This window comes from Neltuma alba, unplaced genomic scaffold (genome assembly GCF_004799145.2).
Source record: "Neltuma alba isolate B1F8T4 unplaced genomic scaffold, ASM479914v2 tig00013437_pilon, whole genome shotgun sequence".
NCBI lineage: Eukaryota > Viridiplantae > Streptophyta > Magnoliopsida > Fabales > Fabaceae > Neltuma > Neltuma alba.
In genome coordinates this window covers 152,343-177,927 of record NW_021637684.1, presented here as the reverse complement: position 1 = coordinate 177,927, position 25,585 = coordinate 152,343, and the positions used below count along the sequence as shown (strand labels likewise).

At 34.1% G+C, this 25,585-nt stretch overlaps 3 protein-coding genes across 3 annotated transcripts; 1 reads left to right on the top strand and 2 right to left on the bottom strand.

The window, feature by feature from the left end:
• Positions 1 to 1,303: 1,303 nt before the first annotated feature.
• Positions 1,304 to 2,753, top strand: LOC114737373 (uncharacterized protein At4g06744-like). Its single transcript, XM_028925294.1, has 2 exons — positions 1,304 to 2,077; positions 2,198 to 2,753. Exons 1-2 carry the CDS (start codon positions 1,321 to 1,323, stop codon positions 2,692 to 2,694), a joined length of 1,254 nt encoding a protein of 417 aa, XP_028781127.1. The 5' UTR covers positions 1,304 to 1,320; the 3' UTR covers positions 2,695 to 2,753.
• Positions 2,754 to 5,511: 2,758 nt separating this feature from the next.
• Positions 5,512 to 23,688, bottom strand: LOC114737409 (protein IRX15-LIKE-like). The gene is made up of 2 exons (XM_028925333.1): positions 22,516 to 23,688; positions 5,512 to 5,579 (listed from the first exon to the last, which is right to left on the bottom strand). The coding sequence occupies exon 1, from the start codon at positions 23,666 to 23,668 to the stop codon at positions 22,724 to 22,726; it is 945 nt and encodes a 314-aa protein (XP_028781166.1). The 5' UTR covers positions 23,669 to 23,688; the 3' UTR covers positions 5,512 to 5,579; positions 22,516 to 22,723.
• On the bottom strand, positions 9,996 to 17,400 carry LOC114737382 (uncharacterized). The gene is made up of 4 exons (XM_028925303.1): positions 17,291 to 17,400; positions 17,042 to 17,178; positions 14,404 to 14,533; positions 9,996 to 10,029 (listed from the first exon to the last, which is right to left on the bottom strand). The coding sequence occupies exons 1-4, from the start codon at positions 17,302 to 17,304 to the stop codon at positions 9,996 to 9,998; spliced, it is 315 nt and encodes a 104-aa protein (XP_028781136.1). The 5' UTR covers positions 17,305 to 17,400.
• Positions 23,689 to 25,585: the final 1,897 nt, after the last annotated feature.

Genomic DNA, 25,585 nt, shown 5'->3' with positions numbered 1-25,585 from the left:
CACCACGCTCGTTCGTCCATCTTGTACACTGAGCTGAGTCATCTACCCCAAGGTTGATTTCATCCTCAATTGTTCTTCCCACCTGTTCCTCATTTGCAAACTTGCATTTGTTATGTGTTGCTTCTTATTAAATTTTTACTTAGTCATAATCTATTTAAATTAGTTAACTAGATCTTACGTCAAAAGACCAGAGGAGTATTTCAAAAGTACTCTTGTAATATTAAGAAGATTAAGCAATAATTGGGGGGGGTCAATAATAACTCTAGTATTTCACAATTATTTTACTCATTGAAGTATTTGAACACCATTATTTAATTTAGTTCATGCGCCCTGAATGTCATCTTCGTTTGAGTTTAGCTGTCTCTCGTCAAATTTTTTTTTTTGTGGCTTCCGTTTTTTGATTGTCTTTTTAATTGAACAAGTTCACATTGTTAATTGAAAGTGGTTAGATGAGTGGGGGTTCATGGGTTCAAAAGATCATTCATATCTTCCACTCGAACTTAGGTGCATCTATGCATGCGCACTTCTCTATTTCCTTTTGCTTTCATCCAAATAATAATTAACTAACATAATTCATCATTATTCACTCCACTTTACTCTTTTACAGTGTTTTTCCTCACTTGCTACACAAACTTGTAAATATATCTAACAAGTAACATGATATTTATACACTATACACTAACATTAAACACTACGAAGCTCTCACTTTTTGCCTTTCTTTTTGCCTTTTCCCTTTATATTCCAAATTGTCGGTCTAAATTCACTTTCCGAACCTAACAGGTTGGCAATTTAATACATAATTGGTACTACTTCCAGTCTTTAATATAAGATATTGTTTGAATTTTGCGTTAATATTAAATATAAGATCCTAATCTACTTTGTCTCTTGTATTTATCTATTTTTTTCAAGGTAGTCATTATAATAATGATAATTCTAAATAATACACTTGATTAGCAATGATGCTTTAGGAAATACAACACCTATTTATTACAAATAACTATCTTAATTGATTTCCTTAATCTACTTAAATTAGTATATTAAGGACCAAAGGTAATGTATTATATATGCGACGCGAGTCTAATATGATTTGTTTTATACGCACACGAGTATGGGCAATTTCAAACCACGATTCTGAATTTGGGTGATGAGTTAATTGATTAATACTGTGCCCAGTTGATAGGCGAGGATCTAATCATTGTAATTAAAGATTCTCTATGTTTCTTAATCGAGCAATTACAGAAAATAAACATATATATCCTTCATCAGTATATATAGAATCTTCAATAAGAATGCTCAATTCGTCATCCTCAAAAACAAAAAATGGAAAGACACATGCCTTCTTACACTATGATCATCTTCTTCTTCGCAACTATTATGTTATGTTTCCTGACGGTAAACCCTGAAATAATCGATGAATCTCCATTAGTCCCTGAAATCTTAAAATTCATAGACGAAAGAATCGCCTTCGTCTTCCCAATCATCCAAACCTTCAAGAACACAATAACCTCGGATCCACTTGGTGTGACCGAAACCTGGGTTGGTCCCAACGTTTGCAACTACACAGGTTTCTACTGCGGCCACCCTCCTGACAACCTCACCGCCTTCACCGTCGCCTCCATCGACTTCAATGGCTTCCAGCTGGCGGCCCCGAGCCTTGAGGGTTTCATCGATAAGCTGCCGGACTTGGCTCTGTTCCATGCCAACTCCAACAACTTCTCAGGGACCATACCGCCCACAATATCCAAGTTGAAGTTTCTGTATGAGCTTGATGTGAGTAATAACTTGCTTGCTGGGACGTTTCCTGTGGCGGTTCTGGACTTACCCGACCTGTCTTTCTTGGATATTCGATTCAATTTCTTCTCCGGCGAGGTTCCGCCGGAGATTTTCATGCAGCGGTTGGACGTGTTTTTCGTCAACGACAACAATTTCGTGCAGAGGCTTCCCGGTAACTTGGGAGACACGTCGGTGCTGTATCTCACTTTAGCTAATAACAAATTCACCGGACCCATTCCCCGGAGCATCGGAAGAGCCTCGGAAACATTGTTGGAGATCTTATTCCTCAACAACCAGTTAACAGGTACAGATATATATATATATATATATATATATTTACTGTCTTCGTTTAAAAAGGTCATCAGATTAAATCTTTTCACTAATATGGAATACACGCTCAAATAACCCTCATGACAAAGTGCAGGTTGTCTTCCTTACGAAATAGGGTTTTTAACAAAGCTGAGACTCCTGGATGCCGGAAACAACCACTTGACGGGGCCGTTGCCGTGCTCGCTGGGGTGTTTGGAGGCGGTGGAGCAACTGAACCTGGCCGGAAACTTGCTCTACGGACAAATACCGGAAGCGGTGTGTGCGTTGGGGAATCTGGCGAACCTGTCCTTATCGGACAATTACTTCACAGGAGTAGGACCATTGTGCAGAAAGCTGATAAAAAGAGGAGTACTTGACGTGAGGAAGAACTGCATTTACGGATATGGGGTTGCCGATCAGAGACCCACAAAAGAGTGCTTTCGATTCTACATGCACCCGAGGGCTTGTTTCAATCTGGCGTCGTTTAATTTCATGCCTTGTAAGGTTCCTCCATGGAGGCATACAAGGGATGGCCGTACCCCTAACAGACATTTACTGTCCTACTCCGCTCTTTCCAGAGCGAGAAATGTAAACAGGATAACACAAATGTAATTGCAGCAAGATTGAAAAAGTTGAAGAATATTTAGTCATGAACCCAAAAAGGATATAGGAGAAATTACTTAAAAAGATTATATATGCTTTATATGTGTGGTTCAAAATTCAAATAAGTATGTTACAAAAAAAAAAAAATCAAATGAGTAATAAATTTTTGTTGGTTAGCACCATTACGACATTTCATCTACTTCCCACTTGTTGTTTTACTTTATATGTAATTTTTCAAATTCTATGCATGAGAAATAAAGATGTATAATTGTTATTGATGGTCTGAGGGATTGAGTAAATGATAAATAAACATTTAAATAAGCCATGTTGTGCACAATCTTTTCTATTATTATTGTTGAAAAAACTAGTTTGACCTTGTAGATGCGTGGTTGATACTATTTTCAGGTTTACATTTCTTTTATTTTATATTACATCCGTTTTTTAGTATAAGAGCTAATTGACTAATTTGAGTAGATTAAAAAAAATTAGTTATGTTTGTTATTTGTAATAAATAAATGTTCTTTTTTAAAAAATATTCTTACTAATTAAGTATATTAGCTAAAATTATCGTTATTACAAGGACTGCCTTGAGAAAAAAATAAATAAATATGAGAGACAAAATAGACTATGATCTTATATTTAGAATCAAAATAAAAGTCAAACGAGCTCTTATGTCAAGGACTGGAGGTAATATATAAATATATATAACAGAAATGATTTGAATTACTTGGGTTGAATGAATGATTTAAGTCTTATATATTGCATATTGTTTCTACATATGCTGCTCCTTCTTTTCCTACTCGAACGAGGCTAAACTTTATAAATGAGAAAATAAATAAATTTTATGGAGTAGTCGTGTAGCCATACGATATAATCGTAGGTTTATGCTTTCATGTCTAAGCTTTGACCTTTAAAAAAGTACTCCTCCGGTTCTAATTATAAGACCCAATTGACTTATTTGAGGAGATTAAGGAAGTAAGTTAAATTGGTTATTTATAATAAATAAGTGTTGTCATTCCTAAAATATCCTTACTAATTAAGTATATTGGCTAAAACTATCATTATTAGAAGGATTATCTTGGAAAAAAATGCATAAATATAAGAGACAAAATGGATTGGGGTCTTATAATTAGGACCAAATAAAAAGTCAAATGGGGTCTTATAAAGAAGGAACTCTTTTGCGGGAGGCAGTTTAGCGTGGGGAGGTAGAAGAAAAATCCAAATAGTGTCCCACGTTTGAAATTTTGAGGAGAAAACAGCACTTAGTTAAGTGAGGTGTAAAGAGCAATATGAACTAAGATAGCAACCATATTAATTGGGAATGAATGTGTATTAGTGGCCGGTTGTGGAATGTGCAAAGGTTGTTGGAGTTAGAAGCTCATCACATATTCCTGATGCCCATGTGGGTGCTCTTTTTTTGTTGACTTTTTATAAAGAAAGCTTCGGGCACCTTATTATTGTTAGTCTCTCTCCCAATAAAATTACTTATCGTATCCTATGTTTCATTTGCGTCATCCTTCCGTTATTAAACCAATTTTGTTGGATTTAAGATTGCAAGGACATTGTGGAGCTTTGATCATGCCATTTACTTGCGGGGCCTTGATGAAGTAGACCAAGTACAAATTGATTTCCATGTATCTGTGCGTGCGCATTGCACTCAACATATATATATAGAGAGGGGGGGTTAATGCAAATTTTGATCATTAAATTTATCTTTATTTTGATTTTGATCCATCAAGTTTCAAATCATAGGTTTTAGTCTCTCAATTTTTTTTCATTTATAACATTAACCCTTATAATCCAATAAAAGTTTAGACCATTTTACCCTTTGAAAGACTAAAACCTATTATTTGAAACTTGAAGGAACAAAACTAAAATGAAGGTATATATAAATAAAAAATTGGAGGGAGTTTTAACTTAAATAGACCATAATTTTAGGAGCTAAAAACTATTTTCTCTCTCTCAGAGAAGCAATAAGGAAAACTACAAAATGTGACAACTTTTGTTTTTAAATATGATTATGCTTTTATTTTTTTAGAATAAAGATGAATAATGCTTTTAGCAAGACACATATTTACTATGTTCCTTTTTTGTTTTGAATTTGGACGGCAGGCCTAACGCCCGACTATTTTCATTTTAATTAGTTTTTATTTTCCCGAAAATTATTGTTCTCACAAGGGTTAAGGCAATTCACTTTGTTAATGACTGGGCATGGTGATCTTAAACATGATTCTTCTGATCTTATTTATAAAGTACTTCTAGCATATTTCATGCAGACAAAAAAAACCTTAAAAAATATTAACTCTCTATTAAAATATAACAATTTTTTAACTTTACCTATATTTAATATATACACCTTTCAAAAGAAATAACTAACTACACTGTAATAAATGAAAAACAAGATAATATATTCATGTTGAAAATTTAATAAAGTAACTTATAAATAGAACAAAAAAATTTTCTTTCTCTGTCTTATAAATAGAATCAAAGGAGTACATCTTATACGTGGCGGAAGTGAGCCCATATATGGGATGAAAATACCTAAATTAGTCTCCAGCCGGAAATAAAAAACGATACAAATGCTTATTTTGCATTAAAGATCGATATACTTTGAACAATGGGAGCGAACACGGTGAAGTGGGCACACAAACCAATCCAACTAGTCATATTAGTGGCCTACCTTATTTCTTAGGTGCTTGGGGTGATTGGAAATTTGGAGACCAGAGCGCAGCAGATTGTGGGATCATGCTCAAGTTGAAGATTGTGAAAGAAGCACGCAAACGAAGTTATACCCACACACGCAAACAAAGCTATACCCACACTCCCTCCTAATTATATTCCCCAAATTTTCTCAGGAAGCAAACTCACTCATCTCAGAAATCAGAATATTATACCTAATAAAACCACTTAAAAATACTTAAAGTTCCATTACTTGATTATCTAACTCAACACTTTTAATTACACTTCTTTCTATTACCTTCATCAGAAAGTAAAGAGCAAAGAAATAGTAAATTTTGCAGGCTCCTAGATCTCCGATCCATACTTGATTCTTTCATTGTTCATCTTCTTCTTTCATCTTACGATGACGACGATAGGACAAAATTTAGAAACTGCTTCATTCTCTCTTTCACTTCTAACCACGAAATGCCCCAATGAGTCCGCATTCTCCACCAAATTCTCCTAGCAAAGAAACTCGCCGCTGAAAATCGTCTCCACATCCCTGTTCAAGTCATGCACGAAAACATGAGTTTTCATCTTTCCATCGCCAGCTTTCTTGCTCCAGCAAGCATAGCTGAAACATCCTACCTTTGACCTCTCAAAGTACGTGTTTAGAAGTGTTATGGTTCAAACGATTCACAAAACAAGCCCATAGATTAAACTTTGTGATTGGTTCTCAGGTTACTGTTTACTGGTTAAATTCTAGATTTTCAGTCCAATTTTGAGCAATCATAACTCTAAGCACACACATCCGTTTTAAGTGATCTACCACTTATTTTAAAGCTCAGGATGTGTACTTTAATCATGCTAAATTTCATGAGCAGAGTCAGTTATTTACCATACTTCTACTTTGTCACTATTTTGCTGTTCAATTAGGGATAGCTTATCCCCTAATTTGTACTAACAGTTCATGATTAAGACTTCCCATACATAATACCATTCCATTTATACACTAACCATTCCCATACATTATCATAGCTAATTACACAAGCCAACATTATTATTTATCATCACATACCATCAATGACACATTTACAACATACATTGGTATATACAGTGTATAACATAATATAAAGCATTTTTTAAATTCTTTTCTTCTCTTTCTTGCTCCACTTCTTGATTTCTTCTCTCATCCTCTTGCACCTAGTATGGTTAGTTAAGGAATGGTGAGATTCGGAAGAATCTCAATAGCAAATATTACCATTTATGCATGCAAGATGGATGCAAGTGTATGACATGCTTTTGTGCACAACTTTATCATTTATGCATGGTGAAATGCCATGGAAAGTAAGCCAGTTCATTCATATTCACATAACATAATGCCAAGACATGTTTATCTAAATCTAGCAATCATAATTCAACAGCATAGCTTAGTCACGTCATGGCATTCATAGCATATACACACATACACATTAAGCACACAAGAAAGGTACCTTCGCTACCTTGTATCATAAGTTTTCTCTTGCTCTTCAACTTGTTCCCTTTTGCTTCCAACCATTAAGGTTGCTTCCTCAACCTTTGTCATTCCTTTTTCTTGATGTCTCACGGCCCTAAATGTACTAACACATCATTTCCATTCATTCATTAGAGCCATGGTAATCAACAACATCAATACTTTGTTTTCTTTGAGCTATATTAGCTTCTAACTTTTGTGCTTGATTTCCAACTTTCTCAAAATTAATTTCACATACTATTGCCACACAATTTTTCTTGTACAATCCATTTTCAAGCTCAAAATAAGCAAAATCAAACTCTTCCCTACTCCACTTGATCTGGCCGAACATAGGGTCTTAGGGCTTAACATTCTACTTTCAATTCTAATGCTTTCAAACTTGTTTTCTCAACTTTACTCAGCACAATTTTTCATTTTAAACACATTGGAAGCATCCAAATTATCAAAATCCAATCCTATCCCCAAGAACCAGCCTTGAGTGAAATATTACTCAAGTTGCATAATCAAGAAATTCAACCAATTTCAACGTAAAACCACTTGATTCTTGTTCCTCTCAAGCCTTTAAACAATAAACATTATCCTACCATCAATTTCATCTTTCTTTTAACTTATAGATTTCGTGCAGTATGTCCCTCTAGAGTTTTAAACTCCCAAAAATTATTAAAATCCATAACCAAGCTCAATAATAACAAGGGTAATGAAAACCAGATCAGAAACCAGCAACATACCTTGTTTCAGAGCTTGATCTTGCATGGGGTCACTTGGCCTTTCTCCCTCCTTCTACTTTCTCTCTCTAGAATCCATTTTGCAAGAGTTTTCCCATGGTTCCATGAGCTTGCACGAAAATGAGGGGTGGGGAGGGGATATTTATAGAAAATAAGACTAAATTTAGGCCGTTGATCTAAAAATGTATGGTTTGATTTGGATCGTCCATTTTCTCTTTTAATCTTATGATGACAAGTGTCCTATGACATCATGCTTACCTTATTATGATGACATCATACTTACATCATCAATTCACATGCTTTTAATCTGACTGTACACATGTCCTACATATGACCGTACACGTGTCTTGCATCTAGCCGTACACGTCATACCTTTTTTTCTCATCTAATCGTACACTTGTCTCCTCCATATTCCTTCATCATTTTGACATTAAAATAGGAAGGAAATTAATATAAAATTCGTGCAAAATACAACTCTTAGGCATTCCTCCGCCCATCTTGTCATTCTGCACCGTATATGGTACTTTTTAAGGTTCTGACTTTCTCAGGACCACTGGGACATGTTATGGCATCATTTTCTCACCTCAAATAAATCCACATGACATTATATAACATGCCCAAAGAGGTAGTGATGCTCTTCCCTTATTCTTCCATTAAAATAATTAAAATAATTAATAATATTTATTTCGGAGTAATCTTAATTAAATTCTTTCTATCAGTCCACAACTCTGAGAATCTATCTCTGGGTACCAATACTATTTATTTATCACAGGGAATTTCTGTAATTTTTCTTAAGTCAAAAGTCAATCTCTAGACATTTGACTTTGACTTTCCCAAAATAGTACTGCTTTAAATTCCATTAAAGCCAACCTCTTCGCTTTCTGGGGACGAAATTATTTTTAAAACTTGTGATAATTCCTCAAGTATTTTTCTCCATTTTCTTCCAATTATCTGAGGCCTCCCTATACTTTAAATAATTCATTTTTGAAAATATTCAAAATCAGTCAAAACCCTAGGAATTCTACAATTTCCTTCTATGAGTATTTTCATCATTTTTAACCTCATACAGGTCTTTAAACCTTATTCCTATTTTTCTGAAACTTTCTGAAATGTTCGGGTCTTAACCTACCCTTTCCCATTTTTTGAGATTTTTCTGGGATTTTCTGGCATAATTGCCATTTTTGCCCTTACATGCCCAAAACTTTATAAAATTACAATTTTACTTCTGGTTTGGCTTAACCTCAAAATCCACCTTATTGAGGCCTCTAACATAACTATTGGCCTACATTTATCTCTATTTCTCATTCCTAGGCCATGAGATTTCTTTTCAGTCTCTAACTTCCTCTTTTCTTAGTCCCAGAAAACTTTTCTTTTGCGATTTAGTCTCTGAGAATCCTGCTGTCTTTTCAGGGAATCTTTGAGACCTCTGCCAAAAAGGGTTTAGTAGCCTGCTTGTTTCAAGCTAATTTCGGTACTTCTAGGCCTAAAATTCGAGATGTGACAACAGTCACCGTGAAAATGACATCCTTCCTGGTGCCGTTGGGGAGTAACCATGTGGGCCCTCCACCAATATCACGTCCCAATGGATTTCGTATAAATGATGCTTCAGAAAATCGTTGATCCCGAGCTTGCATTATGAGAACAAGAGATTCTGAACTCATTTCTCACTTGCAATAGTGGCTTAGGATAACCACGCACCTTGGTGGTGAACTAAACGTCGTAGGCTTCCACTTTAGGGTTGGATTTCTTGAACACAGAGATCTGGTATTCGTTCTCATTGACCAAAATAGTGTGGCCATGTTCGTTCAGAGCGAACCAAAGGAGGACTCAAGACGAGGAAATTGGGATTAGGGATTCAAAGCAGAGTGGCCATGATGGCAAAGAGCTCGGTGATGGACATTGGGTGAGTTTCGACAGTGACATTGGCAGAAGATGCGACTACATGGTGAATGAGAGCATTGACGACAGTGGCAGGGAGAGAGTAGGGGTGGAGGCAGACGAGACAGTGGTGGTTGTGGTTGTGGCGGTGGCAAGGAGGATGAGAGTGTGGAGTAAAAAGTGAGGAATGTGAGGAAGAAGAGAAGGCTAAAGGGATGATTGGTGTCGACGGAGGTGTACTTGTGAATCAAAGAATGAGTTTAGTGTTATTCTTTGGGGGGAATTACAATCAAATCTTACAGAAGAGAAATAATTATCAAAATGTCCCAATAACAACATCAACAGCCTATAATGACAAGTCCTATAATGAGAATGACAACATCTGGAACTTGTTTTTTAATTGTTTTCCTTGCTTGGAACCTCATTATACTTCTCCATATTCTTTGTGATCTGTGCTGGCTTTGATGCCAGAGGGAGGGAAAGAGAAAGTGAGTGAAGAATCTGAGTCAAAATTTTCATTACCTCCTCTAACATGGCTAGTAGAGCCAGTGATAGCTCCAACCTCTCAACCTACCAAAAATAAAAGGTTGGGGTTAGCTAAAAACAAACTCGTTAGTAAACAAAACTTTTTAACCCACACCGTCTAACCCACAACCTGTAGGTTAACCCGCATTTTTTTATTTTTAAAATTTTATTAATCATTATATGTATATTATTATATTTTATATTTTATCTAAAAAATTAAAAAAACCTATATTATTTATTTGGTGTTGTTAATCAAATATTTGAAGGAAAGACGAAAATTTTATTATATTTGTTTATATTGTATAAAAAAATATTTCAAAAATTAAAAAAAAATAGTTGGTGGGTTGACGAGCCAACCTGTCAACCCACCATGACAAGTACTTTTTTAACCTGCATCGCTTAAACCCTAACCCGTCACGGGTCAACCTACAGGTTATTACCACCCCTAATGGTTGGGAGTTAGAGAGGTTGTTACGAAATGAGTGCGGGTGTGCCAAGTGCTACCATTAAAAAGGTGAAATTTTGTGACATTTAATTTATTTCCTTATTATCACTCTTTATAAATCATTTCTAATATATTTCATTAAAATTAAAAAAAAATTAAGAGTTAATATAAGGAGGAAGCAACGCAAACTCTTTTTTTTGGGGGGGGGGGGGAATAAAGGAAGCAATACAAAGTGAACTAACTAGCTAAGCCTCTAGGGCTTTTCTCAATGGTACTCCTCAAAGTCACTTGAAAAATGTTACAGCCATAAGTGCAGCATCCCAATATTTATTCTTAGAATTTAAATAACGTTAGAAAGCAATTATTTAATAATAAATGAAATTTACCATGTTATTTTGTTTTGTTCAAATACCATGTTATATTCAAGAGAATTTGGTCAAAATATATTAAACTTCAAGGATATACTTGTCATGATTTTTAGAGCCCGAGTGAAAATAATAAATAGCGTTAAAATATAAATGTATAAATTATTTCTTTCTTTAAAAGATTTTAACTATCTTAAATGTTATGAGATACATTTACCAACTAAGTTTAGCCTTTTAGATTTTATGAGAGTCTTGACAAATTAATGATAAATCATGACTTATGAGGGAGGATCTGAGAAAATATAAGGCCAGAACACAAGATTATAAGAGTAGAAATTTTTTGAAAAACAAAAAGATAACAAGAAAAATGGAATTTTGCACATGCCCAAGGTTCACTAATAGCACACATGCCCCATGTATACGAAGAATCGCATTCTTCTTCGTTTTGCATTCACATAGCACATCTGCGATTTTTAAGATAAGAACTCAATTTCTAAAATTGATTTGGTTCTCAAAACCACTCCTAATTACAAAACTCCTTTCATAAATTTTTTTTCTACATAACAATGAACCTTTTAGTTAGAGCTGCATAATCATATAATTTTTGGTCGAGCTGGATGGGTTTGGTAGTCTGTGGTCTAATCTAGTTCAGTAATGACCTAAATAGGATATAACCAGTCTGGTCCAGTCTAGTCTAATTTCATTATATAATTTATTTGGATTGGACTGAATTAGATCAGACCACCGAGTTTTTGCACATATCTATTAATGGTAATTTAGTATTTAAATCTAATGGTTTAGATTTACCCTATTGTTAAAATAGTTATGTTTTATATGTATACTTAATTCAAACTTAATAAATAGAAATATCAAATCATAGAAATATGTCAAAACTAAACCTGCTAGGAGTGAGTGATTTGGAGAACAAAATCAAAACTAAGCTAATTTAGGAGTGATTTTGAATACCTTAATTAAATTATGCTCAAGCTATTAAAAAGTCCCTGTCATGTGAAAAAATATTTTTGAAGGAAATTTTGTTATTGGGGTGATTTTGAACAAGTCCATCAAGTAAAAAAGAAAACACTAGCCATACCTTCTCTAGCTTAGTTGAGGGTGCACTAATCACCTGTGTAAGTTAAATCCATCAAATCATAAGGTAAACCTTATTGGCTTGATTAATTAACTAACCTCTAATTATGTCGATCATACCACCTTATCAAGTAACTGCAAACTGTGAATTGAATTCTTGATCAATAATTCTCACAATAGCCATCTTTTTGTTCACGCCACATCATTAAAATCGAAAATCCTTACAAAACGGTGACGGCTACATCATACTCTCTCTATAAATTAATGAATATGGAGTAAAAAATCATTGATGTTTATGCAGTGTTATGTAGTCTTAATATAAGGCATAAAAAAGGTTTCTATGATCATAAGTGTGTGTATCACTTTTCCACAAATGTTTTTATTGTAAAGAAAAATTATTTTAAAATTAAAATTAAAGGTATTTAAGATAAATTGATTTTAATTGTAAGATAACCTTGGAAAGTAGTAATTTCTTTAACATTTTTAATGATACAAATTGCTTTAAACTACTTTTTTTAATATGTGTGAATTGGTTTTCTAATATATATTGTAATATTAATAAGAAAATATTTAGGGGAAAAAAAAGATTGAGAGAAAAGAGGGAAGTTAGGAAAAAGATACTAATGTGACAAGCTATGTATTGTTAGGAACCAAATCTCATGCATGACATCAAACTTATCTTGCACTGGAAGTTTCAATCCCAAACAAACATATATCAATATGTAATTTGATGGGAACTAAGTTTCCTTTAGTATGAAGTATTGAAAATAAAAGTAAAGATATTAGGATTGAGATTGAAAAAATATGTTAAAAGAGTTTTAGTATTTGAGATTAGACAAATCCATATATGTGAAATTGAGAAATATCATGGGGGGATGTAGTATTTTCCAATTCCACTTACATTGGATTATCTAATCTCATGTAATAAGAAATTACTTATACTAAGCACTCTTTAATGCTTCATATCAAACATAACCTAAATTCCAACCAGGATGCCAAATTTGTAAAATATATAATATAACTCAAGCCAAATTCGTAAGATATATTTATATAATATAACTCAAGCCAAAATCATTATGATATTACACAGCAATTGTTCTGCATGTAGCTTCATGTTATTAGAAATTGCACATTGATATAAATCATCATCAATTCATTATCCATCTCTATAAAATATAAAATTTACAGTAAGTCTCATATAATCAACATGTGTGTGAGTTATTTCTCAAACTATACCAAAGTGTTTGGCCCCACTGATATTTAATGCAAGAGTTCATAACCTGATTAACACTAATTCAAGCTGAAAAACAAGCTCACAAGATCATAGTATTCGGCAAATGTTCCCAAATTGAACCCCCTTTGTAAATTTACGCCGGCTACTTGCAGACCCAAAAGTAGGAAAAACGTAATTAAAATGGCCATGATGATTCAAACCAAACCAGAACCAAAAGCATTCAGACATCATCTTATAGGATCATCATCTGATACACATGATCCTCATATGAGGCAAGTTTCTCGCATGCTTAAATCTTTGAGCAAGAAAAGGTTTTAAAGAGATATCATAGAAAACATACTTTTATTCATATAAAGTGAATACAATTCTCTATACTTCCTCAAAACACCAGAAGCTTGCTTATATAAACTTTCTGACTCATTATAAGACAAACTCCTACTTACTTTATAAAAGCAAAGACAAGTGATAAAGATACTAAAGTAAAAACACTCAACAAGAGTAAGCACGCTTGTACTAAAAGTAGATTCCTAACGGATAAGCCTTCTTTTTATTTAAAGATAAGTTTATGACTTGTGACATGTTGGGGTCCTTATCAGAATTATTGCTGAGATTGTTGTTTTTTTCTGATCCACATGGATCTTAGGAAAGTAGTCCACCCCAGTGGCTTGAGGATCACTTTCCTAAGACCCATATGGATCAGAAAAAGACAACAATCTAAGCAATGATTCTGATGAGGACCCCAATATTACCAAGTCATGAGCCTATCTAAAAGTAAAGAGAAGGCTTAACCATTAGGAATCTATTTTTAATACAAGCATGCTTACTGTTATTGAGTGCTTTTACTTTAGCATATTTGTCACATCTCTTTGTCTTTATAAAATAAATAAGAGTTTGTCTTGTAATGAGTTAGAAAGTTTATATAAGCAAGCCTCTGGTATTCTAAGGAGATATCGAGGATTTTATTCACTTCACATGAATAAAAGTATGTTTTCCATAATATCTCTCTAAAACTTTCTCTCTTTCTAAAAGCTTGTTCTATCTGCTTAAAGATTCAAGTCTACTCTACATTTATCTCATATGAGGATCCTGCTTAAAAAAAATCTTACCATGATCCTGTGAGATGATCTCTTAATGACTGAAGAAATTTTAGTCTGGAATTTTACGGGTTGAGATCTTAATGTGGTCTGTGTGAGGCCTGGGAGCCGTTTGATAAGTTTGATAAGATCTTGATATGGTAAAACCTGTAAATCTCTAGATTAAGTTTCAGAGGTTTTGAAGAGACTCACCCGCATGGTATATAGTCCCCCATATGATCTAGTTCACTCCGCATTGCTTCTTCTGATTGTTCTGGGGACCTTGGCACTGGGCCTGTCGCCAACTTGTGTTCTTCAACAAATCTACATTCTCCAAGTCCATCTGAATTTAAAGTTGACAGCTTTTTAACTTCTAATTTTCGTGTTTCGAATCCAACCCAGCACTCAAAATAATCATCATAAATGCAAAATCTATGGGAGAGAAACCTGGTTCGAAAGCAAATCAAAACAGAGAGCAATTTGTGTTGCAAATCTCCTCAGTAACAGTAAATCAATATGTTTCATTAATCTTTTACCAAGAATAATTAGTGTTCATCACTTCAAAACCTTTTAACGAGGAAGCACCTTACATATAGCAGCATGCAGCATCATTTGTATTAAGATATGTTTTTTTTATTGCCAATAAAATCATCACGTTTGTATTAATCAACAATATAGTGAGTTCAGACAATACAAACAAAACAAGAGACATCATCGAATTAATCAAACGCTTTATTGTCAGATTCAAAAATGACTTCTTCCATATACCAGACAGCATTGTTAAGTGCCATGGCCTCAGCAACCAGAGAATAGAATCATCAGTACAACTACCCTACCCTAAGCCATACCATAAAGTAGCGATCATTCATTGGCATCTCGAACAACAAAGCTAATCGCAGCAACACCCTTTGAAGCTGAGAAAGCAAAGTCAGTGTTGACTTCAGTTCATTTCCTTTAGGAGCTGTCCAAGTGATTCTCTGGTTTTGCTTAGCAGAAATATGATGAACAGAACATAGGTTACCTAACCCATTTTCTTCCGAGAATTACGTTCAGCCTATTGCTGAAAATTAAAAATATGACCATGCCTCTTTTTTCCATAATTGTTATAAAGTCATAGCAACCAGCCCTTTTTGCCAATCATCCAAGTTTCGTTTGATGAAACACATATAAAAAGCCAGCTCTCAAGAGTTCTACATTTTCAATGGAACAAAGAAAACATAAACAGCTACCAAACCATGCACATTTCGACGAATCCCAAAGAAGGAATATTTCTGGCCAAGATTCACAAACTTCACAACAACAGACATCACTACAAAAAAAAGAAGGAATAGGAATAGCATTAAATAGCAGTCTCCGAAGGAAAATTCAACCTTATGCGGAACTCTAACCTTTCCAGATACCATTTCCATAATTCTGGGTGAAGTTTACATGATATTTCTGGTTTTACTGTGACTCTCCTTTAAAGTTTAATTTTCTGGCAATCTCATACCCATCCTTAGCAAAGTAGATATAAACACCCCTACGTACAATCCCCTGTCCATACCCATAATCTATCTTCACTCCTTGACCTAGCAATTTTAATGTCATAAACTGCCCTGACCTCCCTTTCATCCCCTCCAAAACTCACCCGGCCATATTCTTAAAATCCTTCAAAAGGACAAAAATAAAATAGGTGCTTACCTGGAAGAGATGGCAGCCAAGATTTTTCTGAAAACAAGCAGCCGTTCCATTGCCAATTACCAATTCTGAGAATAACATTAACACTCTTCCTTTCAAGATTTTAGCCCAAGGTTGATTGATTTGGTTCCTGCTCCAATCCAGCTTGGCTAAGCAACCGGAAAAGTATTATACATTTTATTATCATCAGTGATCCAACAGCAAAAAATTTGCTATGAGACAAATATTATAATTTTCAAATAAATTAAAATATAATGAAACATCAAAAAATCAATTGATAAATGTCAAAGTTTTGTGACATATAATTTGGTGAGACACAGCTGCTACTCTGCATGAAGCTTCATGGGGAAAAAATAAAGGTTCACTTTGATATAAATCATCATCATCACTATAAGATATAAAATCTACAGTAAGTCTCACATAATAAACACATGAGTGTCAGTATTCCTCAACTCTACCAATATACAATGACCCCGCTGATATTTTCATGCAAAGCCGCGTTCATGATTTGATTAAGCATTTAACACTAATTGCTGACCCAAAGTAGGAAAAAATTATTAGATTTAATGGCTACGAAGACTCAATCGAAATACTTTCGTATATATAAAGCAGAACCAAAGACTTTAACAGTAAACTTAAGATTTTCTCACATCCTAGAAAAATTGACTACTGTTTAACCTCCACTTTTCTGCAGTAAGAACATCATCTAGCTCTTTTTGCCAATCGTCTAGCTTGAGTTTAATGAAACACATATAAACCCGGCTCTCAGGAATTTTTATATTTTCAGTGGAACAAAGAAAAGATAAAAGAGCAACCAGACCAGACCAGACCAAGCACATTTCGACCAATCACGAAGAAGACTCTACAACAACAGAGACATCACAATACAGCATCCCTTTTTGCCAAATTTAAGAGAAGGAACAGTATTAAATAACAGTCTCCAAAAAAACATTAACTTCGTTTTACGTGGAACTCTAACCTTCCAAATATCTTCCCATAATTCTAGGGAACTTTTTATGATGACTTTGGTTTACTGGGATCCTCCTCAAAGACTAATTTTCTGGCAATCTCATACCCATCTATCTTCTCTCCTTGCCCTAGTAATTTTGGTGTCGTAAATTGTCCGTAGCATATTTTTCAAACCCTCAAAGGGCAGTAGGAAATAGGTGCTTACCTGGAAGAGTTGGCAGCCAAGGATCTTTCTGAAATCGAGCAGCCATTCCATTGCCAATTCTGAGAATAACAATTCCTTCTTCTAACACTCCCTTTCGAGTTTTTAGCCCAAAATTGATGCAAATTTCTCCAAAGCAGCTTCAGTAACAAAGCAATTTTTTTGGGGAGGGGGTCATGTAAAATGTTTAACAAAATTCATAAAATGAATTAAAATCACACTTCTGTGTTTCAAATGAAAACTTCTCCATACAGATTCATCTCCATTGAGCATCAAGCAGCATCGCATCCCAGCTCTCCTCAACCTCAAAAGCTCCATGACTCTGTTTCCTTCCTTTCCTCGGGCCTCCGCAATCTCGAAGTCATGCTTGGATAAGAAGAGCAAGACGAAAATGATAAAGAAGAAAGAAGAGAAGAAATCAGAAGGGGAAGAAAAATAAGAGAAAAGGAGAGATGAAGAATATTTAAATAGAAGGGCAATGAGGAAGATGAGAGGGTTGTACAACGGTAAAAGAAATGCATCGCAATTTGTCCAACGGTCAAAAAATGCATCGCAAGGTTGTGCTCCGAAGCATCACAGGATTGTCCAACTCAAAACGGTCGTCAATTTGGCCTTTCTTTCTTTCTGTTTTTTAAATGACGTGAATTTGCCCCTTTTTTCGGCCAAAATTTGAATTTTCTCATGAAATTCAAGAAAAAGGATTTTTTTTTTTGGGACAAAAGGAAAAAAAGGAATGTCGAAAGGTCCGAAAATTATTGAAATTTGAGATGCCGAAAGATGAAATTGTGACTGTGAGTTGATGCCACATTAAAAGCTACTACATTTTTTTTTTTGAGCAAAAAAAGCTACTACATTTTAAAGGCTCGTTTTTTCAAGCCAAAAACGAAGTGGCGCTTTTTTTCGTTTTTTTAATACAAGAAAGTGGGCACGTTTTTAAAACTTTCTTGCGAAACAAGAACATTATAAAAAATTTTGTGCCGATGATCTTGCTTCATTAATGTATTTTTCATTTTGTGATCTGATTATATAATTAATCATAGCAATAAACTTGATGGCCAAAACGATCATAACAATAAATTTTAATAAATATTATCACCTTTGGTAGCCAAAAGGAGAATAAATAAATATTAAAAAAATTTGCACTAAGAAGTAAAATTAAAAGAAACTGTAAATGTAACAATGGAGGCCAAAATATAATTTTATTCTCAAAAAATTGAAGGATTTAGATATTCGGTTGGGTTTGCTTTAGTAGTTTTTTAGAATTTGATATTAGACAGATATATGAATTTCAACGTATTTCCTTAAATTTGATGATCGGTTATATTCTCTCTTTTTTTTCACAAGAATTTATTGGTTATCTTCTTTGAGTGTCCAGATATGCTTGTTTTCGTTACTAATAGCTTCCCGTATCGCTATCCTACATATGAAAAATGAGGAGAGAGCACTAAAAGTCATATAAGATTTGAACTTACAAGAAATCATAAAATATAAAATAAAAGTGCCAAATAATTAGGTTATAGCACCCACTACATCCCCACATCAACAAGCTGAAAAAAAACAAAGCAGGGGAAAAACAAAAAGCAATCAAAACAACCAATGAATTAGTATAATTTAAAACATTTGAGAAGGCTGGGGAGTTCTTATTCAAGTTCATTCCATACTTATAAAAAATTTGCTAATTCATATAATAAATTAGTCCATTTTCTTGAAAAAAATACTTCTGCAAAACGAGTTCCCAATCAAATCTTAATAAGTGTGTAGAACTGCCATTCGGAGAACAAAAACAAAACTGAGTTAATCTTTTTTCATTTGAACAAAAAATATTACCTCTCCGATCCTTAATATAAGATCTATTTAACTAATTTGATTAGATTAAAAAAAATTAAGTAAATTAGTTAATTATAAAAAATATAACATGTTTTTCCTAAAATACTATAATCATCTTCCTTCATATCTTCCCTCCCTCTTCTATTTGATTATAGTTAAAGGAGTATCCATAAGAGTAATTTAAAAAAATTGATAAATATGATAAATAAATCTTATATTTAGAATTAAAATTAACTCAATAATTAGATCTTATATTAAAGACCAAGAGTAATTTAAAAGGTTTGTTAATGAATCGAAGTTGATTTGACGGGTAACCTGCGACAAAATTCATAAAATATATCAAATAGACGGTTTGAAGAAATTTCATGCTCAATAGGCATAGGTCCACAAATCTCTTCAAAGAACTTACCTAGCCACAGATTCTCTAGCACAATGACAATCAAGCAGTGACGACTTTTGTTAGTGGGGCAATCGTAGCAGTAAAAATACAATGGATAGTGATTGATAGGGTTCATGGGCCTTATTATAGTAAGGGCAATCTGGTTAATTTGAAATTTTATAAGGGTAATAATTTTTTTTTTTCATTTCATTACGATAGGTCTGCATCTCCATTCACGAGTCTTAGCTATTTAATCCTCATACATCCATATGAGAGAACGCTGATTACAAAATGTAATTACCTTAATATTACAAAAACCCAATTAAATGTTTAAATTAGTCCGTTGTATTAGGATTATATGTAATGCATTTTTATTGAATCAAACCAAACGGGCTATTGTAAGTTAAAGTTACTATCAACTTTGGTCGAGGCTATTATAATTTTTTATTAAGAAATCAGTCTGCAGAATTATGGTCAGTTTTGATCAGGTCTCCGGAAAAGATGTATCAGTTTTGATCAAGGTCTCCAGAAAAGATGTATCAGTTTTGATCAAGGTCTCCAGAAAAGATGTATCACCGATGTGGCAATGATATTTGAGAAAAGTAAGGACTTTGATTGAAGATATCCATAATTTCAAGTACTAACTCCTCGAATAGAAAATTATAAGAACTTTAACTCAAATTGATCATAATTTCAGGACCTAAAAATGATTTTTCCCCTTAAAGAACAACAGGAAAACTTTAATGACAAGTTTCGTCTTTCAAATACGATTGATATGTTTTTTAAGAAAAAAATGAATAACTTGTTAGCAAAACACATTTCGTTTTGAATTAGTTTTTGTCTTGCCCGAAAATAATGTTTTGACAAGGTTTAAGGCAATTCACATGGTTTAACCGGGCTTCGTGGTCAAATACCCATAATGAGTGGCAGAGTGATAGTACCTCTGTTGGAGGGGAAGTGAGGGAGCCTCCGTATAGAATAACAATACCTAAATTTGTTAGTATTATGCTTTAGATTATCTAGTTTGTAATGTAATTTACATTATAAATTAGATCTTATATTTATAACATGTGACAATATCAAATAACTAATCATTAAAAAAAAAAAAAAAGCTATCACCCCTCGTTTTGATATAAGCAACTTGTAAGAAAAAGAAACATGTTCCTAAGTATGTTTCTAAATATAAGTTTTTTTTTTTTTCCCAATTTGACTTCTACTTAATGTGATAAAGAAAATAGATTAAAAAAAGTGTATAGTATATTTTTGAGAAAATGACAAAAAAAGAAGTTAAAAATACTAAATGCCAAATAAAAAATGTCAATAAAAATTTGTGCCATTTACAAATTTAGTGTTGTACCAAATAAAGTATTGTTAACAAACCTGATTTAAGATTTAATAATTTTCAACTTCTTTTTTGGGTTGATATAATTTTTAGTCTCTTAAATTTGCTTCTGTTTTGATTTTAGTTTCTCAAATTTCAAACCATAAATTTTGGTCTTTCAAGGGATAAGATAGTCTAAGTTTCTATTAGATTATAGGATTAACATTTAAAATGAAAAAAAAAACCTAAGATTAAAGACTATAGTTTGAAATTTGAAGGAACAAAACCAAAACGAGAATAAATTTAAACCACCAAAATTTATATTAACTTTTTTTTTGTTATTTTTCTATATTTTTTTAGTACTCTTTCTTTAAGAAGGACAAATCTAAAAATTTTTTTTATAAATTTAATAGATTACTTATATAAACAAAGTCGTACTTTTCGCGTTGGGCTGCATGCTTCAAACAATGCGATGAAGGGGGGAGGGATGGGAGCGAATTCGGTGAAGTGGGCACACAACCCAATCCGACCATTCCTGTTATTTAGGAGACCATACCTGACAGAACCAAACTCATATTGGGCTCATGCATCTTCTCAGATTAGTGGCCTACCTTATTTCCGAGGTCTTGGGGTGATGCCAAATTTGGGACCAAAGAGAGCAGATTGTGGGATCATGCTGGAGTTGAAGATTGTGATAGAAACATGACAAATCTAAAATTTTCTTTTTATAAATTTAGTAGATTACTTTTTTTTTTAACAATTTAATAGATTACTTATATAAACAAAGTCGTACTTTTCGCGTTGGGCTGCATGCTTCAAAGAATGCGATGAAGGGGGAGCGATGGGAGCGAATTCGGTGAAGTGGGCACCACAACCCAATCCGACCATTCCTGTTATTTAGGAGACCATACCTGACAGAACCAAACTCATATTGGGCTCATGCATCTTCTCAGATGAGTGGCCTACCTTATTTCCCAGGTCTGGGTTGATGCCAAATTTGGAGACCAAAAGAGAGCAGATTGTGGGATGGGATCATGGAGTTGAAGATTTGTGATAGAAACATGCACGCAAAGTTCTAAGCTTTGATCTTAAGCAGATTTGATTGATTTTGTGCACGAGCTTAGATTGAGGCATAGATTTTGCCGCCTTCCCTCCTCTCTTCGCCGTAACTTACGCTTCCCTCTTCCTATCCATACCATATTTCAACTTCTTACCTTTTCCCCTCTCCTCCTTCTTTTGACCCATCCGTTCCAGGTCGGTGTCTCTTTATTTTCTCTTCTCTCAAATCTTTCCTTTTGTTTTGTAGAGGTCTTCTGTTCAGGACAATCATATTTTTTCCTCCCAAATTTAGATTCCTTCAATTGAATCTTAACTTTTGTGATCCAAACCCACTATTCCCTTTTTCTCTTTTTTATTCATCCCCTTTTATTATTATTTGCATTCTATCATTTTATTGGTGTGTCCTCTTTTGAAATTTTTAAGAAATTAACTTCATTTCGAATTACTAATATTAATTAATATCAATATCAAACGATCATAAAATACATAATAATTTACACTAGTATTATTTAAAACTATGATTATTATCATTAACCTTTTAGATTCCATACCATGGGCGGTTTTTTTTTCTTTCCTTTTTTCTTTTTCAGGAAGGAGAGACATTATCTGACGTTTGACTTCATTCCTACGGTAACTGTAAAATGTTACCTTCCCGAAAACCGTCACTCTTGGCCACAAAAGAAAACAGAGGGAAAACAGTAAGACTCACATTTGAATAGTACGGCTCCTATTTACTGGCAGTACTTTGTCAGCAAGTCAGAGGAAACACAGAGAATGAAATTTAGGGCGTGGGTTTAATTCCTTCACGCGTTCCCACACTCCCTCCTAATTATATTCCGCAAATTTTCCCAGGAAACAGACTCACTCATCTCAGAAATCAGAATATTATACCTAATAAAACCGAGTAGCTGGGAAAAACACCTAAAGTTCCATTACCACTTGATTCTTCCTTCCTTGATCTAACTTAACACTTTTAATTACACTTCTTTCTATTACCTTCATCAGAAAGTAAAGAGCAAAGAAAAAGTAAATTTTGCAGGTTCCTGGATCTCCGATCCATGCTTGATTCTTCCATTGTTTATCTTCTTCTTCTTTCATCTTACGATGATGACGATAGTGACAATGCCGATCTGGGACTTGCACAAAATTCAGAAACTGCTCCATTCTCTCTTTCACTTCTCACCACGAAATGCCCCAGCGAGTCCACAGTCTCCACCAAATTCTCCAGGCAGAGAAACTCGTGGCTGAAAATCCTCTCCACATCTCTGTTCAAGTCATGCACGAAAACATGAGTGTTCGTCTTTCCATCGCCGGCTTTCTTGCTCCGAGCAAGCACAGCCGCCGTGAAAATCACTGACATCCTTCCTGGCGCCGTCGGGGAGTATCCGCGTGGGCCGTCCACCAATATCACATCCCAAGGGATTTCGTATAAATGATTCGGCAAATCGTTGATCCCCAGCTTGCATTCCGAGAACAAGAGATTCTGAACCGGCCTACAATCGCTCTTGAACTCCGTTCTCGCCTGCAATAGTAGCTTAGGGTAATGGCGCACCTCGGTGGTGAACTGAACGTCGTATGCTTCCACTCCGGGGTTGGATTTCTCGAAGTCGGAGATCCGGTATTCGTTCTCGTCGACCAACACAGTGCGGCCATGCTGGCTCAGAGCGAACCAGAGGAGGGACTCGTGATTGAGACCGAAGACGAGGAAATTGGGATTAGGGATTCGAAGCAGAGTGGCCGAGATGGCGGAGAGCTCGGCGGTGGACATTGGGCGAGTTTTGGTGGTGACATTGGTGGAAGATGCGGCTGCGTAGTGAATAAGAGCATTGGCGACAGAGGCAGGGAGGGTTGGAACGGCGGTGGCGGTGGAGGAAACGGTGGTGGTTGTGGTGATGGCGGTGAGGAGGATGAGAGTGAGGAGTAAAAAAGTGAGGAATGTGAGGAAGAAGAGAAGGCAAAAGCGATGATTGGTGTGAGGGGAGGTGTACTTGTGAATTGAAGAATGAAGAAGAATGAGTTTGGTGTTATTCTTAGTGATCTTCATGTTGGAATCTGGGAATTCCGATTGCTGTGTTGGCTTTGATGCGGGAGAGAAAAGAGGGAAAGAGAACAGCAGCGGGGAATCTGAGTAATCCCCCCTTGATAAGTTATTGTCCAGATCTTCACCAGCTCTCCAATGGGACTTGAAGTCAGAGAGCCCGTTAATGACTGCGGGACTGCAAGTGCGACCATTAATTTTTTTTTTTAAAAAAATCAAATCCAAAATGAGGTGAAGGAATTAAGGATCGTATTAACCTAAAATTTAAAATTCAAAATTCTTAACTCATTAATTCTGTTTAAAAATTTAATAAGTTTTTTATTTTATCACTATTAGATATATATTTTTTAAAAATTAAATAAAATGCATCAACATTTAATGCGAATTAAAAAAAAGAAACTAGTGATAAAAAGTTAATGACCTACCTTATAATCAAGAACAAATTTGTTTGGGAAAATCCAAAAAAACTGAAAATTACTAATGATAACCGGATCACACACTTAAGCCCTTTGAGCACATAGTCGAACAAAATTCAAACAGAAAAAAAAAACTAGTTGATACTTTAATAATATCATCATTATTTTTATTTATCATTTTTAAGCGATTAAGAAGAAATGTTTGAGCCAAAAAAAAAAAAACAAAAGGTATGAAGAATAGTGGATGATTTAATGCACGTTGATCCTGCAAAAGGCAAAATCGAAAGAGGTAAATTGATGTTTCACAGCACAAGAAAGGCATAACATGAGAAAAATGAGGATGAGGAAGCCAAAGAGAATTTTAAAGCACAAAATATAAAAATATGTCATATTCAATAGCCGTGCTATTGTAGTTTTTTTAGTTCAGAGATAAAATATTTTTTTATAGTTTTATTTATATTTTAGATTAAAATGTACTTCCGATTCTTTAACTTCACACCGGCTTTTATTTTAGTCCTTAATTTTATAATGCGTTTTCTGAATCTTCCAGCTATAACTAAGTTAATTTATTAACAAAAAATGTTGGAAGCAAGATTTAAAAAGTTGACATATAAAATTATATTAACAATGCCTAGTGCATTTTGCTCAAAAAAAAAAACTAGTGCAAAAAGTCACTTAAAATTAGTAGTGTTAAAATCAGAAGACTAAAAAGATATTTTTAAAAACTAAGAAGCCAAACTAAAACACCGTACAAAGTCATAAGGCAAAAGATATACTTTTATCAATATAATACTGCTGATTTTTAATACCCAAATTTTGAAGCAAAAAGAGGATTTCCTCAAACTCATCGACAGGGTCATTGAGATTAAGCATCCTCAAACTCATCAAATTATAATACTCATTTTTCTAATTAAAAGCTTAAGTGAGTTAGATTTCAAAAATTCATCAAAATCAAAAAATGTCTCTAGCTCAAAAAATACTTATAAAAATAATTATAAACTGTCTACTAATAAAATCTTCACATTAGTAATAAAATTTAAACACACGACATTTAATGTGTAATACTGTTAGTTTTCAAGATGCTTTATAAGATATATACTATCTCTAATCTTAATCATATAACCTGAATTATAAATTACAAATAAGATGCTATAGCTAGTATTGGAAGTAATGTATAATTTCGCTTGGGTAGTGAATGTTGGAATTAGTTTTTAAAAAGATCTTAAAAGTTGAAGATAAATATATGAAAAAAGGTTGTATATTGAATCCCACAAAGCAGTTGTCCTTGGCAGTGAATCTGACGCTTTCACCGAAGGGCGTGGGAGACACGTGGCACAATTAGATCCATACGATTAAGTCAATGGTGCAAGTGCAAAGCAAAGTTGCTCACAAGTTAAGGAAACGGAGAATTCATCCAGTAATGTTCAAGGCTTGTTTCAGGGATCCAGTGATGTAATCTGGAATTTTTTTTTTTACATTAAATATATTCTTTTTTGCAATTTACAGA

Coding starts and splice junctions, on each gene's coding strand:
- LOC114737373 (XM_028925294.1), top strand. CDS start 1,321: ATGGAAAGACACATGCCTTCTTACACTATGATCATCTTCTTCTTCGCA. Junction 2,078..2,197: donor CCTCAACAACCAGTTAACAG/GTACAGATATAT, acceptor GACAAAGTGCAG/GTTGTCTTCCTTACGAAATA.
- LOC114737382 (XM_028925303.1), bottom strand. Junction 14,534..17,041: donor TTGGCTGCCAACTCTTCCAG/GTAAGCACCTAT, acceptor CTTTAAATTCAG/ATGGACTTGGAGAATGTAGA. Junction 10,030..14,403: donor GGGGACTATATACCATGCGG/GTGAGTCTCTTC, acceptor TATTTTTGGTAG/GTTGAGAGGTTGGAGCTATC.
- LOC114737409 (XM_028925333.1), bottom strand. CDS start 23,668: ATGAAGATCACTAAGAATAACACCAAACTCATTCTTCTTCATTCTTCA.